Here is a 19,240-nt window from a genome sequence, read left to right on the forward strand (position 1 = left end):
GACTCGCACAAGTAGTGGACTAGTCTTTCTAAAGACATTCAATGATTTTCTATTTGACTTCTTTCTTTGACATTCAGAGTCTAGCATGTAAACGTGATTATATTGGGCCACGATGATGACCTTTTTCTTCTCAATTAGCCAATGCTGATCGGCAGCAGTAGCACTTAGACTTATAGTATTGTTACTGTTAATGAAGGCCCCATGTTTGTCATTATTAAGACTATAATGTTGCTGTTTATCTTAAACTTAACTAGTTATATTGATGCCAAGTTTTAAGCTAATTGTGATTTTACATACACAGGTCAAGTAAAGCTGTACTTCCTATATGCAGCATGGCAGCAACGAGTGGACTTTTTTTCTTTCAGTCTTGGTTCTCTCAAGTAATTAGTTAGTTAAGCCTACATAAGTCTTATGAGTTGGACTCAAACGTAAATCTAGCTTTTTACTTATTTTGTTGTGCGTCCGATAAAATATACATGTGCTTTTCCATTATGAGTCTGATCATTCACGCCACACAGAAGAGATTGAGCAAATGAGGACAGTCCGAAAATAAATTATGATCTACGATGCTCATGATCATCCCACTGCTTATCAAAGATGTGCTTCTGAAAGGGTTAGGCAGGGAAGGCTAAGTTGTTAAGAAAAGGTTAAACAACCATTCTCCTGAGAAAAGATGTGCAATCATCAAACGTGTGCCCTTGCACAAATCATACATGTTGAGTTGATCGACTATATAAAGTAGAAATGCATTTGATTACAAAATATTTATTCTTAGCTGTACAACATATTGCTGTATTCTCAAGTGATGTCTTCAAGTTCATGAGGTTTCACAATTTGGGTGGCTTTTTCCATTTGTATGCCTCCTTGTTCTTAGCATCAAACGTTCATCTGGCAAAGGACGAGACCGACCTCTTAAACCAACTTTACTTGAAAGAAACCTCTGGATTCAATGGTAAGGAGCCCCCCTGGTGTCACACATGCAGTCACAGACTGCATGTGTGACCCCTAACCTAACCCTAACCCTAACACAGATGATTCAACCCCATGTTAACAAGAGGGGATAACATAATTAGCTAAGCCGGTTGCATACTTGTCTTTGCTCTCCACTTGCCTTGTTCCTAGAATTTGGATATGGACCAACCACACTGTCTCTATGAGAGCCAGATATACCTGTCTCATGATGTTCCTGCTAATCCATGCTATTTTAGTTTGACTCAAGTTTTCACACCGTTAAAATAAGTAGGAAGAGTTGAAGTCTTCAGCAAAGGCCAATCAGGTTGATGTAGATTGAACTGCATGGTGGACATTTGGTGTTTAAAAAATATTTTTTAATCATTGGGTCCAGATACATTTTCATTCAAAATAAACGTTAGCATTTTTATAACATTTATATTTGGTGATAAATTGTACCTTTTCCCGGGGATACAAACAGTTTTCGCCACTGAAACCAAGCTCATAACATACCGTAATAATGCAAGTGCAAGGGTTTTCATCATGTGTTACCTCATTCAGGGAGGGAGTGCCTTAGCTTTTTTTTTTTTTTTTTTTAAGATTGCCCCTTTAAGTTATTTTACTAGTTGTTTAAAATAGGAAAGCTGCTGCCCGGAATCCTTCCTTCCCTAAAATTGAAGTAAAAAATAAACACCAATCAACATTAGCTCCAGAAGCGGCAGCAGCAACAGCATCTCAGGATCCAGGGAACAACCTATGGGTACGCAGGCCGTGTCTGACTTGTGGCCACTTCCAGTGTGACCAAACTAAACTGTGGGCTTGGGGAGCCTCGGTCAGGGATTACAATGGGCCGCACCAGGAGCTTGTGAAGGGGTTAAGACAAGCGGGTGCTGCTGCTGCTGCAGTGAGCCTGTGCATGGATAAAAAAGACCCTGCTGTGCCCACACTATGCATCTTATTGCATATTACAGGATAGGCAAAGTCTCCTAACTGGCTGATTCTACACCAGTGTCCACTCAAACATTTATAATGTGTTTGTTGGTAGTCCATTTTGGCTACATACATCCGTGCAAATAAGAATGCACCAATTTACCATGGGCATACATTTCTTGATTTTGAGAGTGCGTAAGCTAGCGTATGAGAGAGTTCATGTGTATACCTTTCCAGTGCCTCTCATCGTGCAATATGCATGCCTGCATATGTCCGTATGTGAGTTTGCGCGTGCTTGCAAGTGCTTGTGTGCATGCTAGTGGGTGGGTGTGCTTGTGTGTGTGTCTGCGCGTGCACACACACACACACACACACACACACACACACACACACACACACACACACACACACACACACACACACACACACACACACACACACACAAACACAACCATATGTACTTGATTATATGCACATGCTTCCTTCCCCCAAACTCATATGTGCGTGGTACAGTGGACGAGGTGAAGGGCGAAATTGTAGATCCTCAATGTGGATGCAGCTTGCCTATTGAAAAATCACTTTTGCATGGTTTCATGTCGTGTTACACACACACACACACACACACACACACACACACACACACACACACACACACACACACACACACACACACACACATACACAATGTCTACTCTGCCTCTGACATTCCTTTCCCTTCCCTTCCTTATGAAATCCGTTTTTCCACTGCCCTCGCTTAGTCGGTCCGGCTGACTTTACCCCTCTTTGCCTCTCTCGTTCTTTCCTGTCACACTTCTCTCTGTTACTTTCCTCCCTCTACTCTAGCACTTTACCATTACCTTTAAACCCATATATTCCCTGTCCCCTACTTTTTTCCCACCCTCCCAACTTGATTCCCTTCTCCCACCATGTGTTGTTATGTCCCAGCAGAAATAACCAGATTCAACTGGCATTCCAGAACAGCTTAGCATTCCCGTGGGTTTGGAGCCCCCATCCCCCACAAGCCCTGCATCCCCTTCTCCCCTTACCCCTCAAACCTCTCCTCAGACCAACTCCCTTCTCCGTGTTTCCTTGACATTCCGTTCCTCGAGTTGTTGTACCTTTCTGTATTTTTTTACTTTTCTTTTTGTGCTGCTTGCATTTGCTTCTGGTTCATGTTGTGGTTGTGTTTCATATGTGGACAATAAAATCGTTGCCGCATTGACAGGTTTGGTCACTTGCATTTTGAGGTAGGCTATACATTGTAATGCACTAGTACACATGCCTGTATACCCTCTGTGTGCATTATGATCTGATAAAGAGAGCATGTGTCATAAACAGGGCCTGTTCAATTGCAAAGGAAGAGGTTGTAATACACCTGACAAATAGCAATATGTGTCTGTAAGACATTGAATAAGATGTATGGTTAAGGTAAAATAATAGATATTCAAAAAAATATTCCATAAGGTCACACAGAGAAAACTTTTTTCGATTACACATTTTAGATATTTGTATCTCTTGCCACCCTGTTTCTTCTTTCCAAATATTTAAATAATTTCCAACATGCCCATTCACTCAAATGGTTACTCTATCTAAATGTGATTGATTTTCTTTCCTTATTTATATCTTTCTTTCTCTCGCTCCCTTCTTCCTATGGACAAGACAATACGATTACATAACCAGTCCTTTACTCTAATCTCTCTCTCTCTCTCTCTCTCTCTCTCTCTCTCTCTCTCTCTCTCTCTCTCTCTCTCTCTCTCTCTCTCTCTCTCTCTCTCTCTCTCTCTCTCTCTCTCTCTCTCTCTCTCCCCTCTCTCTCACACAAACAAACACTTCATTGAGACAGACACACACATCAAACGGCTATAGGTGGATGTGTTATACAGGTATACCCATACGGAGATAATAGTTTACCATGGGGGCCTGCCTTTCAAAATACTTTTGTTTCGTTTACATATTCAAGAATAAACACATGTCAAGAGTAAATAAGGATAAGTAATAGTAAATGTGTTTTTATATTTGAACAAAAAAATCATACTATAACACTAGAGTCGATAAGCTGTGGCAGCTGCTATCTGGAAAAAGCACGTCCCCGCGACAAACTTCAACAACTGTGCGCGAGCCCGACCGGCTGGTACAAACGTCTCGTTTGAGCTCCAAGTGCAGCGCGAATGTGGATACATCGAGCTAACGAATGAAAAACGATAAACGGAATCATTTGGTTAATAACATCTAGACATCCATTCATTTCGCCATAGTACGTTCTGGGACACTTCATCTGAGGTAAGTATCACGGCCTATGCAAGTAAAACACAATTTTCGCTACAGTCTCTGTTCGGAAAACAACAGCCTTGCTTGAGCAAATGGTAGCTAAGCACCTAGCTGATGTTAGCTCGGTTCATTAGCGCTGCATCAACGTTAGCTTCGCCTAGTAACCAGCTAGCTAGCAATGCTAGGTGCTTAGCGTCTTCTGGTGCTGGTCGTGTAAGATACACACGTCTGCACTGCACTAGGATTCTTGAAGTATATCGATCGTCATGGAACATAAACAATCGATATACTGCAATATCGGCATGTTAGTTGTCGTTTCCTTGTTGGTTGAGATGTACTCGCTGAGCTCAGCTCCTAGTGTACTGGCTAACGTCGCTGCTTTACGGCAGGCAAGGCCCTGTTTGTCTGCAACGTAAGCTAAGCTATGTCGTTATGTGTTCTGACAGACCGGGCATTTTCTGTAAATGTTCATGCAGTACACTAGAAGCATGTCGTTGTTATGGTGGTATTATAAATGTACATGATTGGTTGATGACGTACAGGGGCCAGACTGGCAACGAGTGTTTGATTAGATGTGTTGGTGGTGGCGGACGATAACAGAGCTAACGTTGCATAGCTTCTAAACGTATATGACCTGTCTCAGAGGTAATGACAGCGTTACTATTACCCCCGGATATGGTGCCTATATTTCACTTAACATTGTCCAACGTTGACCTCTCACTGGACGTTTTAAAATGTAAAGCCCTCAGTAGTATATGTTGCATATTATTGACGCAAGAAAGAAAGACTCCCGGACATTTTAAAAGCGTCTCTATGCGTGGGGCCAGTGAGGGTAGCCTAGAGATACGCCTCCCAGATCTCTGCCTTGACCTCAACCACACCAACATATTGGCTAAGCTTTACCATGTCTTAACATCAACGTAACCCATCACCTCATAGTGGCATTATGAATAGAAAGGCCGTCTGATAGTGCTGTCGGAAGTATATGCAGAAGCACAACAACGTATACCTCACCATTGAATTTCGCTTTTTCAGAAATTACATATGATCGGCAGTGATCTAGCATTTGCTCATGGTAGAATCAATGCGATTATTTTGAATGGAGAACAGCAGATGTTGTATTTCTGAAGGGACTCAACGCAATGATCTTCATGTATTCTTTCAAATAAAATCCTAAATCTGAAATTGACTTGGACAGATATGGCATTGGGGTCCACTAAGGTTAGTTTTGCTGCGCATTGTTTTGAATTTTTATAGAATTATTAAAACTCAGGGAAACGCTCCAGTCAAAGCTTTTGATGATAGCAATTAAATAAGTGATGTGTACATCCTGGTGACCATTGTTTAGTGATTATTGCAATTTCCCTATTCCATGCCTTTGGCGTTATATTGATCATGACCTTAATTTGAGGTTGAAAAAGGCTTTTTATCTGGGTTTCAGCCTGGGTTATCAAGCCATTCCTTTTGGTGGGCAAACCTCATTAAGTCTTCCATGTTTCAACAGCCATTTTCTTTGTAATTTGCCCATGTGCATTGGGCTGATTGGGAGGCGTGATACTAGGAGTGATTCATTGACTATGTTTACATGGAGTGTATCACTCCAATTTCAACCTAATTAAGATCAAAATGTTCATACAAGCATCTTCATTTTCTGGATGACCTTAATCCAAATAAGGTTGGATTGCGTTAAGAAATACCTGTTATGTGTTCTAATTTAACAAGACAATTTCGGTTTTGTTTTAGACTTGTATATATTATTGTCTTATTTAAATGTGCCCAGTGGTCCTACAATTGGAGCGATTGTTATTTGCTGAACAATGAGCCAATTCTTGGTCGTAATACCGATCTCTCTCGTTCCTTTGAATGTTGAGGGTTTTCTGCATTTCCTTGCTGCACAATATAACTGAAAAATCCTCTTAAATTAGTAGAGGAGAACTGAATGAACATGAGGGTATGAATCAAGGAGCTATATTTTTACATCCTTAAGCCAGAGCTTCTTTGTTGAATTTATTTTTCTTTAGCTTTTATTTGTCTCTTCTTTGTTTTTAGTCGTTCTGTGTTAATATGACTTGATGAAGTTGATTAAGTGTGTGTTTGTCTCTATTAGGCTGCTGATGAACTGCCGCCTGTTCCAGATGGCTCATTGTTGTTGCTACTGCTGTGCCCCTCTTAATAATACACTAGGCATCGACTACTGTCACAGTGGTCGTGTGTGTGTGTGTGTGTGTGTGTGTGTGTGTGTGTGTGTGTGTGTGTGTGTGTGTGTGTGTGTGTGTGTGTGTGTGTGTGTGTGTGTGTGTGTGTGTGTGTCCGTCCGTTTGTGTCCGTTTGTGTGTGTGTGTGTGTGTGTGTCCGTTTGTCCGTGTGTGTGTGTGTGTGTCGTTTTTGGGGGTGGGGTCTGGTGATAATGTGAGCAGATGTAGTCCAAAGTCAGGGGAATTTATTGCATCTGGCCATGGGGTTCTTTCAAGCGATGGTGGCAGTTCCTTCTGTCACTCTTAACAGAGGAAAAAGGCCCAATACAATGTTGTTTCTGCATAGTAAAGCACATAGGTGCTCAAACTGCAGCCTGCCTTCCATGATGGAGGCTCTATGCATAAATGCATAAATGCCCATTTTAACATAACCATATTGTACCAAATACATATCTTAACTCAGTTTACTACTATTAAGAAGTGAATTGGACACATGCAATGGTTTTCAACCGGCTGGCCCTGAGACCAAAGGTGCTGAACTCTGTACCCATCGTGTTGTTCAGTGCAGGGCTGCACCTTTGCTGCATAAGCCCTAGACATGAATGGAGTTCAGAGCATCCTTTGCAGCTCACCACTTCCTATCTGATTGACGGCTTCATCTGAAGAACTGCAAAACAATTTCCCCTTGTCAATGTGTTCATAAACCCCTGCTTTAAATACATTTGAATTCAACTTTACATTGGAAAACATACACATTGGTAAAATAAATGCAGAGTAAAATGTAATGGAACATTTTTATGTATTTTTTGTATTTTACTCATTTTCACGCAACTGTCATTGCAGCATCTCAGGGTTCAACATGTTGTGATACTGGTCGGTTCAGACAAGTAGATCTTCAACACTCTGGCCCCAAGACAATTTTTACTGGCCTTCACTAAAAGTATTAGCTCAATTTACTTAAGCAGTATCACTCATGGCTTTGCCTCACTGCCATCTTAACCCTCTTGACTCGGATGAATCGTGTGAGGGATGTTTTTGTTAACCTCTTGTGCTTCAGGTTCTTTTAGCACGGGCATGATCGGGACAGCGAGTTGAACGCCTTACAAAACTCCCAGAAGAATGGCAAGTGATAGTTGGCATCCAAATTGTTTTCATGCTTGATGTTGTCCCAAAATAATAACTCTACGTGATGTCCTCATCAACTCTGTGAGCTGTGGTCTGTAAAACAGAGGTGGAACCAATCACTAATAATTGGCCTCAACTGCAAGCCTGTCTTTGAAACGATCTTCCCACCAGAAAATGAAGACGGAGGGTACGTGGGCTGTAAATCTTCAGCAAGTGATATTGCGGTTAAAGGAGAATTCTTTGCCCTTCCATACTTAAGAAGAAGAAAATGCTCCAGCAGATGATTTAAAGCCAATTATTTGAGGCTTTGTTTTGTGGCTTAACTGTTTTTCCCTCGGAACAAATGCTTGTTTTGGTTCGTGCTCACACTTTACCGAGACCAGACAGAGCAGAAAATAATGACGTCTGAAAAGACGGAAGTGGAAGACGCTAGCAAGAAAGGGATGGAAGGTGTCAGCGAGGGCAGCTGGAGAGGCAGCACACAGCCAGACAAGACTGTAACCTGAGACCAGCTCCGAGGGAGACAGAATGTGTCGGCTGGGGGCAGAGAAGGGGGAGGGGGGGGGGGGGGGGGGGGGGGAATTAAAACTAAAAAAAACTGCCATAGGAGAGAGGCGGCCTGAGAGGAGCGGGGAAGGCAGGAGCCAAGCGCAGGCTGGGAGGCCACTGAAAGAGGGCGCGTGTGTGAGGAGAAAGAAACGTGATGGAAAGGAAACATGGAGGATGCAGGGAAGGGCACTGCTTCGAGGTTGAGCTCGAGTATGGACTCTGAGAACGAGATTAGGTATTGCTTTTCTGTACCATTACCGCACAGAAAGATTGGCATTCAATTTTACACATCCACGATGAACCTGCGTCTTAGTTCCAATTCAAATGCGATCATGCCTCAAAGTTTCCCTATTGTTTTCTTTTAAGTCCTCCATTATTTATTATAGTTATAGTATCATTAGCAAGTATTTAAATGATACATAATCCACTGAGGGAGAGGGAGCCGAGTGCCTCGTCATCTCATGTTCCCTCTACAGGGAGTTCCCCTACTGTTTTCTCTCACTCTCTTCTCCCTTTCTGTCAGTCTGCCAAGCTGTCCACGGGAGCAGAGGGTTGCCTATTTTGTTTGGCAAATGTTGTTTCTCCAGCCGCTTGGATGCAACGACAAAGTCTGGTTCAAAGATGCTTTCTCACCTTTTTTGCCACCATGTAAAACCAGCTCCTTCCTTTTTATTTAAGGCGAGATTGGAAAACAGGCACACGCATGAAACGGGCTATACGCCTGTTTCATGCAGACTCGGCACTGTGAAGAACAGGGCTGCTCTCAGCTGGAGCTGGAAAATAATAATTATCCAGTGGTGAAACTACAGTGGCTGGACGAGACAGCCTCGTGTTCCTTGCCAGATTTCCAGTGATCCAGTCGTTGTTGCCAGAGCTCTAGGATGTATCAAGGAAGTTTCAGCCCGGCTGCACACAGGCTGAAGGCTCCAAAGCTAGAGAATGGGCTGGCATAGCTGTTGGTTGAATGGTTTTTATGTTTTAAATGTAAAGACGTATATGAACTTTCTTTAGATGACTCACGATTATCCAGACGGGCATGTTTGCTGGTATCTCTCAAAGCTGGAGCAACTACAATGTCCACTACAGTTTCTTTGGATTATCTCCAAGCTATGCACGGCTGCTTTTTTGTGCTGGGGGGGGGTTCTCTTGATTTGATTTTGATTTGGTTCTCTTGATTTTTTCTTCATCAAACAGACAGCCCACCTTTTTGATATGAACTTCCAACAGAAGACCACGTGGAAGGAATTGAAACGTGGGTCTTCTGTTTTGCGGGTCTTTAAAAAGAAGAACATGTATCATTTTAAGCAGAAGTCCAACAGGATTTCCCTTTTACAAATGGGGATCATCGCTACGAGTGCCCACACTGATGTTCTTCCTCTATTTCTTTAGGCGGAACGAAAGCGTAGCCGCCTGCTAGACTTGTGCTGCTTGACCAGCCCTCCTTCTTCAACCTGTAGTCCCTTATAGCTATTACACAAGGGAACAGGACAAAAGGTGAATGGGCATGTCAAGGATACTCCTCTCCATTCATGCCCCCAGCCTCGGGTTAACATTACGTTTTTTGACAAACAGACAGTCAGAAACACTCCGACTGAGGTGGCACCAAGGTGTTGTTAATTCCTGTGCTTCTGTTGTAATTATAATGCTAGGGCTTGATAATATCGCTATATACAGGAGAAGTGGCTTGGCTTTCAAGAAGTGAGTTTGTGTCTGTGTGCTGCTTGCTCCTACATAGCGCATGCTCCCACAATGGGTGTGTAGGTGTTCGGAACACATTTACCATGTCACACTCACAGCTGCCCTTTTGTGTCCTATTTACCTGATGATGATGATGATGGCCTATTTAAAAATTATAATTGACCCGTCACTCTTGTTCTCTTATGTAAACATTATGATTTCATGTTGTCATATCTCTATTACTCATGAGTCTGTTTACGCAGCCTGCCTGCTTTGGCTTTGAGTCAGCGAGTCTTTTGTTTTGAATATGTGTGTTTAGTATGGTTGAATCCTGGCACAAATTAAAACATTCTGATGAGGTTTACATTTAAGGTATGTGATCCTTGGTAGATGAAAAAAAATGAAATTTGATAAAAACCGCTGCATGTCCGTCTAATAAATATTTCCAATATGTATAGTCCTCAAGCCTTGCCTGAAATCAAAGACTGAAAATAGCTGTAGAATCAGGGTCCTAAATCCATGGTCCTTAATTTGTATGTCATGTTTTTTTTTTTACTTGCCATTCATAAACTTTTCTCCTTTTTTCAGAGGTCCTCACATTTCAAGAGGAGAAGAAAGCCCTACTGAGGAATCTTATGGACGAAGGTGTGTTTTCTCTTCTTTTTTTTTCAGTAAAATCTCAGAGGATGACAGTTCCCTTATCTTCATCTCCTTCACCCCCCCAGCTGGTTTATTTCTCTGGCTCTCCACTTGAGGTTATGCCTGCTGTTTGGAATGAACTAAAGTCCCTGCTTTTATCTGTACAGTTTCAACCTGTGTTGTGTTTTGATTTGATCTTGCATCTACCCCTTAACACATGAGAGAAGTAAGCTTCTTCCTGCCCGTTCCACTCTCCTTTCCTCCTAAAAACATAAAAGCTCTGCTTCTTTGAATCCAAACCTTGGAACCAAAGAATATTGTACATGCAGCTACAAAGTACTTCTACGACAACTGCAATACTCTGTAGGGAATTGTAAATGATGTACTTGCATGGTCTAGACACTTATGCTAGGACTTTAGACTATCCATCTGTGAAGTTTATAGTGGGTAGTCTGGGGTTGGCTTGGCCCACTATGAATACTATCAGTTGTGATTGGGCATCCAACAACATTGAAATTGGGTCGGGAGATGTTTTTTCCTCAGTTCAGAAATAAGTGAAGCAAAATGTTGGACAAGCAAAGAGAGAGCAGAATACCTAAATGGTTGATTGTAAAAAGGTATGTGCCTGACCTAGAGAAGGGTGCTACGGTTTGTTTATATTGTTTTTATATCGATAGACTATTGTCTTTATAGTTTGTTCAGTGTGCCAGAAAAAATGTATCATGTGTAATTTATATTTTCATGCAACATACTGTTTTGTTGAGATGTTGTATAGCTGATTAGTATAAATACAATTCATATATTGGTACCAAGATTTTCTGACGGATTAGGGTTTAAATGGTTTCATATAATCTGTTTTGAATTCATTAAATGTTGTCAAATTTAGCATAGGAAGTGGGCAATGTCATTACACTACAGTTTAAATCATTAGAATGCATAAGCCCTAACGAATTTGACTAAACTCTGAGGACATTAAAAGCCCTTTTAAAGCTATATGGCACCAAATGAATCCCTGGGCCCTGTCTGTTTGCTATTATATCGGCCGCGACACTTCCTATCTCATATACTGGCTGTAAGTGATGCTACGTTTATCCCTCTTTGTGATCACTTGAGATGGGCAGGTCTCTTCTTGTTTTAGTCCTATGTGCTGCCAACACGTTACTATATGTACCCAACAATTAATCTATGCTCATAAATTTCCCGTACGTGTTTTTGTGTGTAATACTAGAAGCACATAAACCTAGCCTTTTCTGTTCACAAAGAAGCATACAAACGCATTTACTGCCTCCTCTCGGTCAGGTGTTTTTGTTAATGCTTTTTGGTCATATTTTTTTGGACGTAAGCAAAACGCCTGTAATTTTCTCTGCTTGTCGATGGGTCAGTAATTAATCAATATGTTTGAACCAACAAGTTAACATTGTCATCTTAACACAATACATAAGCTCATAGCAGCAGAGTGTGACCTTCATGTCTGCATGGGACCCTTGTTGCTAAATACTTAGCAAGAAGGCGCAATAACTGCTTTGCTTGGTGGTCTCCTACTAGTGACAGTTTGGCAGTCAACAAGCCAGTGGGCTCTTAAATGGGCTGTAGATAAGAACCAAGAACGACCCAAAATAGTCCGGTCCCATCTCTAATTGAGCTCTCCCTACACAACGTCCGCCATGGAGTGTTGCATTTCACGCACCTGTGATTGACAAGCAAGATTAATTCTCCAAACCAAGATTAATTCTCCAAATCATTTCGGGGTAGAGAGATGGCCAGAATTGTCCAACATGATCCTGGAGCGGTCTGAAATTTAAATTGTGAGCTAAATAAATATAATTAAGACAGCTGACCGACAGTGGTCATGGCCCTGATGCTCCCATACCAGGACTAGTCCTACTAATAGCCCGCCAGTCATTATCTCTGTCACAGCAGTTGTGTCTACAGGCAGGAGGGTGGCCACCGGGACGAGCGTGTGTGTGCCCTAACAGATGTGCTCACACAGTACCTTTCCAAAGCCTGTGCTGTGCTGCCAGCTTACACATCGCACAGGAGCTTATCCGCACAATCACGGTACAGATAAAGTCACCACATCTGTTATAGGCATCTCATGGTTGAAACTACAAAATCCTAGTAGTTCCTTGTGCCACATCCAATACCGGAAGTGTCATTTCCATAAATTCCAAATCAAATAGAGATGCACGGATTCCACTTTTTCTCAGGCCAGGTACAAGTACTTGCATTTGGGTTTTTGCAGATACCGGGAGGGGGCGTGTTAACGCCATGGTTACGACCCACGGCAACTTTGTGATACTTTTTTTAGTACCGTCGTTTTGTAGGAGAATTATAATGAGCGATGTTGTATATGAAATGCGTCACATACTATAGGTGCCCCGGAAGCCTTTCCCTCGGACGCGTGTATTAAGTAAATCGATGCTCAGACGGACACTTCACCACCGTACTGGTATACAATAAGTGTCTGCAAAGTCAACTGCAGAGCTCCACACATCCACACGAACCGCTGCCTTTTTTCTTTCAATTGCAGACTAAATTGATGAACGGTGATAAAATGGCATAGATAACCATGTTGATCATGTATGACAAATTACAAAAGGTTAGGCTCTAAAAAATAATGTTGCGTAGAGTGGCTTCGGGGGGTTGTATCATAAGTACATGAGCACAGTACTGGTATCGGTATCGGTGCATCACAAGTAAAGTGCACTGGAGCAGCAGTGGCATTTTGTTCTTGCTACATGCGTAAGCCTTTATTTATAGTCTAAAGGAGAGGTGGGGAATGCAGGGTGTGTGGTAAGAGCTGCAGTAAGATCTTCCTGGGTATGACTAGGACAAGAGCCTTTCTTTTAGTTCTGTTGATGTGGAGTTTTTTGCATTCATGTCAGGGTAATGCCCCTGCCAGTACCAAGGTATTGGGGAGACTGTACAATGGCTGCTGGTCGCAAGCCTGTAGAACACTGCGTGTGGAGCATTCTGCTCAGTCTATGTAGGCTGTCTGTCCAATTGTATCTGTGTATTCCTCGTTTTTCACACCTCCCTCGAATACTTGTTTCTTTCCCTCCCCTACACGTTTCCCTCTTCTCCCCTCTCTTCCTGTCTGGGTTCTGGGTCGTGCTGTGAAGTTTCATGTCTCTTTCCCGAAGGCTATTAAAAGGATGAGCTAGGCCGGGCAGGCCAGCAGGTATAACAAACACAAGCTAACGGTGTCTGTGTGTACGCATAGACACAAACACAGCGACTTGGATTTGCTTCAAAGTATCTATTAGCATAATCATCAGTTTAATGTATGGATAATAACAGCAGCACCAGATAAAATCAAAATGCAGTTTACAATTATATCAACTCAGTGTTCAAGATGGAAAATATAAAAAAATACATTTTTTATGACGCTTAGTAAAAACCTGTCAACCCCAATCAGATGACCCCTTACTTTTACTCTTCTACCTCTCCTCCGTCTTACCAGGTGTGTTTCAGTGGTATTTGATGGTTCATCTCACGTTTTTAGATTTTATTTTTTTCCATATCGGCCGGCCACACCTTTGCTTCCTTCAGATCCTCCTTCATGTCTCTTCCTAGCTGCACACCCTCCCTCATCTCCTCCTCCTATCTCATCAGTTCCCCCTTTGCCCTCCCTTCTAAACTACACAGTCACAGGAGGAAGAGGCTTTTCTCCCTTTCCCCTAATTTCTTCCTCTTAGTACTCCTCTCTAACCGTTCCCAACCTCCGCTCCACAGGCTGTCCCGTTTTTAGACATGCAACTGTTGCCAAGGCAACCGCACAGCACGATTTGGAAACAGCAGCTCTCCACACACACACACACACACACACACACACTGAGGACACGCATACCACACATCTGAGTTCACTCCACTTTTTTGTCTAGTGTCTACCTTTTTATTTCACTGTGGATGAATATCTCTGCCAAACAAAATGTATGTTGGGGGTTGCACAATATTGCAACCAATTCTGCAACAGGGGCTGAAAGGGTAGGGGCTATTCTGATCCAATAATTTATCTTAAAGGTTAGGGGTAAATATCAGATGCAGCCTCTTTCATGACGCCAGAATGTTGCTGCGCTTCCTACCCTGTCGAGGCATTGTTTAGCTGTTTGGTCGCTCAGTGGTCGGGAGTTGTATTCGCACTGACCGTGTTCCCATTCAAACCTTCCATTACCCGTCCACGATGAGTAGGGGAGCGTCCTCTCTCTGTTTACTACAGCGGCACACAGATATCATCACAGCCACATCAACCAACCCTCTCGTCTGTTTTGTCCCCAGAAATGAGTCGCCAGACCGCCACCGCGCTGCCGACAGGAACCTCCAAGTGCCCCCCCTCCCAGCGCGTGCCCACCCTGTCGGGCACCACCGCCTCCAACAGTGACCTGGCCAGCTTGTTTGAGTGCCCCGTCTGCTTCGACTATGTCCTGCCTCCAATCCTGCAGTGCCAGTCGGGACACCTGGTACGTACACACCCCGCACCCCATCCTGGTTGAGAAGGAACCTCACCTGACAGGGTTTACTGCTCCAGATGTTCTCACAGGTTTTTGTATGGAATGACTCCATAGTAGTCTTGACATCAAAAAAAATAGAGGATATTTTTGTTTGGCTTTCATTTAGTTTTTTATTTTTCACTTTATGGATTTCAATTTTGACTTAGTTTTAATTTGTTGTATGGCAGGTGTATTGGTTTGGTTTACATCTTTTAAAGTGCTTAGTTTTAGTTCAGTTTTTATTAGTTTCAGTTTAGGATTCCGTCATTTATTTGAATATGGGCCATTTGTCTTGATTTAAGTAAACGAAAGTGTTTGGCTCGCATCTCGCTTTTCGGGGCTGCGTTCGCCACGTGACGCTAACAACGGCGCCTCCCACAGGTGTGCTCCAACTGCCGGCCCAAGCTCACCTGCTGCCCCACGTGCCGGGGGCCCCTCGGCTCCATCCGGAACCTGGCCATGGAGAAGGTGGCCAACTCGGTGCTCTTCCCCTGCAAGTACGCGTCGTCGGGCTGCGAGGTCACGCTGCCGCACACGGACAAGGCGGAGCACGAGGAGCTGTGTGAGTTCCGGCCGTACTCCTGCCCCTGCCCGGGGGCCTCCTGCAAGTGGCAGGGCTCGCTGGACGCCGTCATGCCCCACCTGATGCACCAGCACAAATCCATCACCACGCTGCAGGTCAGAGACGCTCGCACCGCCGCTCGCCCACTGTGTGTCGGGGGACGGGTCCTGCCGGAGGGGGTCCTTGTTTTCGTTTCAGAGCGCGGCCGAGGCCTTTTGTCGGAGAGGCGGATTGAGTAAACGACCCAATAGTGTTTCAAATTACCCCCCCCCCCTGCGAGCACGCCACATACACACGGCCCCTTACCCCAAGCCCCGTTGCGTTGGGCCCTAGAGTGCTGAGGACGAGGCCCGCAGGAGGCCCGAGTGAGCCCTAGAGGAGACGGCACTGTTGCCAGGTTGACTCCACAGGCGCCAACTGGGAAAGTGAATAATACTCTTCCCTCCCTCAACAGCTACCGTTGAGGTGCCTCCGAGCAAGGCACTGCTCCAGGGGAGCAACCCAATGGCTGACGGGTAGAAGGTTGTAGTGTGAATGTCTGGAACTGCATGAAAGTTGTGCGAGGGGAGCACTCTTATTAGGATTTCCATGAGGCAGCGTGTTTACATTCAAGGCTTTAAAAATGGAACCTGTCTGCGACTTTGCATCGTGTTGCGCAACAGGTTGACTCCAATAGCAAACCTAGTTTGGTGTCTCTGTCAATGTGTTGCCTCTCTCGGTACTCTGTCACACAAGTCGCAGTGAAGCCCCTCGAGCGCTATGACCGCACCTGAATGCCAAACCGGTGAACATACGAGAACTGACCCCTCGCTGTCTCTCTCTCTCTCCCCCCCCCCCCCCCCCCTGACCTCTCCTCCCCCCCTGACCTCTCCTCCCCACGTCCGTCCCCAGGGGGAAGACATCGTGTTCCTGGCCACGGACATCAACCTGCCCGGCGCCGTGGACTGGGTGATGATGCAGTCGTGTTTCGGCTTCCACTTCATGCTGGTGCTGGAGAAGCAGGAGAAGTACGACGGCCACCAGCAGTTCTTCGCCATCGTGCAGCTCATCGGCACGCGCAAGCAGGCCGAGAACTTCGCCTACCGCCTGGAGCTCAACGGGCACCGGCGCCGGCTCACGTGGGAGGCCACGCCGCGCTCCATCCACGAGGGCATCGCCACGGCCATCATGAACAGCGACTGCCTGGTGTTTGACACGTCGATCGCACAACTGTTTGCGGAGAACGGGAACCTGGGCATCAACGTCACCATATCCATGTGCTGAGGGACCTCCGGCGGCGCCATCCAACCCCCCCCCCGACCCCCCCCCCCCCCCATTCCCGGGAAACGGGGGGGGTGAACGGTTGCAGTTATAACAAAAATAAATAATTTGTTACTTACGTTCTGAGTAAACTGAAAGGGTGACCTCCTACCCTAGTCCCACACCCCCTCGCCCCCCCCCCCCCCCCCCTCCCCAACACCCCCTGGAGACAGAAGGACGGGGCCCAAGTGGACTGTCTGATGGGCAGCCACGGGGGGGACGCCGGGGGTGGAATGTACGGACGTATGGACGGAGCATCCGTTGAACGGACACGCCTGGGTTCAACTGTGTAGTGGCGGATAGACTTGTACCCCATCTCCGTTACACACCGCGCACACGTGCAGTATCTTTATAGTTCATTATTGTTTCTCTCTCGCTGTAGTTCATCCAGTCTTGGTTCTCTCTCTCGTTTTCTCTCTCGTTCTCTTGTCTCTCGTTTTGTTACAAACACAAAAAAAAAAGTTTGCTTTGTGGTATCTCGTTTCAAAGATGATCACCTCCTGTTTTGTTTTTTGTTTGTCAGCCTCACCTTCCAGACGCCCCCCCCCGCCCCCCCCCCAACAAAAAAACACGCACGCACACACACACACCACACGCACACACACGCTCCCAACATCTCTGAAGAGCTGATCCTTTAACTAAGCGGAACTGTTATTTGTTTCTTTCAGGGCACGGGTTCTGCTCGCTGGTCACTAGCACCCTGAGCATGGCTTTATGTATATTCTACCATGGACACTTGGTCAGTACTATGTGGCTAGTTATTTAGCTAGCTGACCAGCCACCTGGACTAGCCTCGCTCTGCATTTGGAAGGCAACCTCGGTTGGATCTTCTAAACAAATGGTCTATTTGCTTGCAACACTAACAGCCAATGGCTCCGACGGGTGGAGCTGAACGAGTACTGTTAATTTTCCTCCTTCGGGATCCGTTAAGTCCTGACCATGGCTGCCTATTGGTTAATAAAGGAACACGAGCCTTCAGTTGCTGTGGAGCAGTTTGATCGCAGAAGGAGTAGTGTAAACACAACGAGTTGTAGTCTACCTTCTGGTAGAGCCATAGGTGGGGATAGCCAAAGACCCTCAATAGTGTACTGGATAAGGCTCTTAAACTAGGATGCGTGGTAAGGAAAGGTTGTTTACCGTGCCTATGTTGTGAAAATAGCTCAGATGAGGTCCTTAAAGATGTAGCCTCCTCCGTTTTGAGCAATGTAACCCAAGCATCAGCGGTGGTCATTCAATCATAGGAAGCTCTTGGGTCAACTGACATCCTTGGAAAGAATTGAGCATTACAGACTCTTGCCACTGTGTAAAGTTTTCAGAATGCCAGGGACTTGTTGGAAGGTTTGGGCTGGCAATTAGTGTCTAATTCCAAAGCCAGACACGGATACATGCGCATAAGCACCGGTTCATCGTGTTTTCACGCATACATGGACACGCATACAGACCTACTCAAGCCTGTGCTAATGTTGTGACTGCGGGGCGAAGCAGGCCGAGCTATTGGTGGAATCGTGTGAGTGTCAACCCATTTTGACTTAAGGGTCAATAAATTAAGCTTTGTTCTGTTTGTACCCTTTTAAGTAAGGAAGAAAAACTGCATTTCGGTTTTGTCAAATTGAAACTGGTTTTACTCCTTGACATTTTCTTTGTGTGTGCGTGTTTGAGAGAGATATCTTACTTTTTTTTTTTTTTTTTTTTTTTACAATCCCCTTTCACTCACTGTCCATCTAGCCTCACCGATTACGATCTCTGAAAAACTGACTGATGGATCCTGTCCCCACCTAAGACCAAGGGACAGCTTCTACCGTTACAATGTTGCTATTATTATATTGTTATTAAATGGAGATTGTTATTATCATAATTATCATTTTTATAATGACTCTAAAAATGGAAAAGGCAGTTTTAAAAACTTGTGGCTGAACTTCAAGTGTTTTTAGTTGTGATGTTCTTCTGAAGGTGGTTTTCCAAGTTGAATAGTTTTTGTTTGTTATCATTTCCCCTTTTGTCTTTGTCCATTTGTCTGTCCTTATTTTTGTTAATCTTTTTTTTCTTTTTGTTTGTTGTGTTTGAAGAGGGGGGAGGGGTCAAGCCAATCGTCTCTCCTTCGCTCTTCAATGTGGAGTCTGCTGCTCTCCCTTAACTCCTGTATTTTTGTTTTTATTTGGTTCCGTTTTAAGTTGTCATTAAATAAATCTATCTTTTTCATACCCTGCGGTTCTTCAGTCCTTTGATTGGTGGAAGGGCCATCACAGGTGCAGGGGCTGTTGGCTGCACACAAAGACCTAGCTCCTGCAATACACAAGTGGGCGCTTGTGATTTACATTGTCCCAATGATGCATCGTAAAGACAGTAAGTCGTGCAGTTGATGTCAATTTCGGGAAAGGTTCCTGCAATCTAGGTTTTGTTTTTGAGTATACACATTTCAACATCCAATGTCTTTTATTTTGTGGCTTGATGTGGTGTTTGAAAACGAATCTCGTCACATCGGATATGTTTTGCTCTTCGTTGATTAGGAGGGCATGAAGTGGATGTGATTTAATTCTGCCACTCTTTCAGAATAC

At 44.4% G+C, this 19,240-nt stretch overlaps 1 protein-coding gene across 3 annotated transcripts; it reads left to right on the top strand.

Moving 5' to 3' along the window:
- Positions 1 to 3,734: 3,734 nt before the first annotated feature.
- siah1 (siah E3 ubiquitin protein ligase 1) lies at positions 3,735 to 18,886 on the top strand. 3 transcript variants are annotated; one of them, XM_030366208.1, is made up of 6 exons: positions 3,735 to 4,161; positions 7,402 to 7,466; positions 10,284 to 10,340; positions 14,613 to 14,794; positions 15,206 to 15,502; positions 16,278 to 18,886. In XM_030366208.1, exons 3-6 carry the CDS (start codon positions 10,331 to 10,333, stop codon positions 16,647 to 16,649), a joined length of 861 nt encoding a protein of 286 aa, XP_030222068.1. In that variant the 5' UTR covers positions 3,735 to 4,161; positions 7,402 to 7,466; positions 10,284 to 10,330; the 3' UTR covers positions 16,650 to 18,886. The 3 variants fall into 3 exon arrangements, with proteins under 3 accessions (XP_030222068.1, XP_030222069.1, XP_030222067.1); XM_030366209.1 differs by lacking the exon at positions 7,402 to 7,466 and adding an exon at positions 9,408 to 9,512; XM_030366207.1 differs by lacking the exon at positions 7,402 to 7,466 and having other exon boundaries at positions 3,736 to 4,161.
- Positions 18,887 to 19,240: the final 354 nt, after the last annotated feature.

Source organism: Gadus morhua, chromosome 9 (genome assembly GCF_902167405.1).
Source record: "Gadus morhua chromosome 9, gadMor3.0, whole genome shotgun sequence".
NCBI lineage: Eukaryota > Metazoa > Chordata > Actinopteri > Gadiformes > Gadidae > Gadus > Gadus morhua.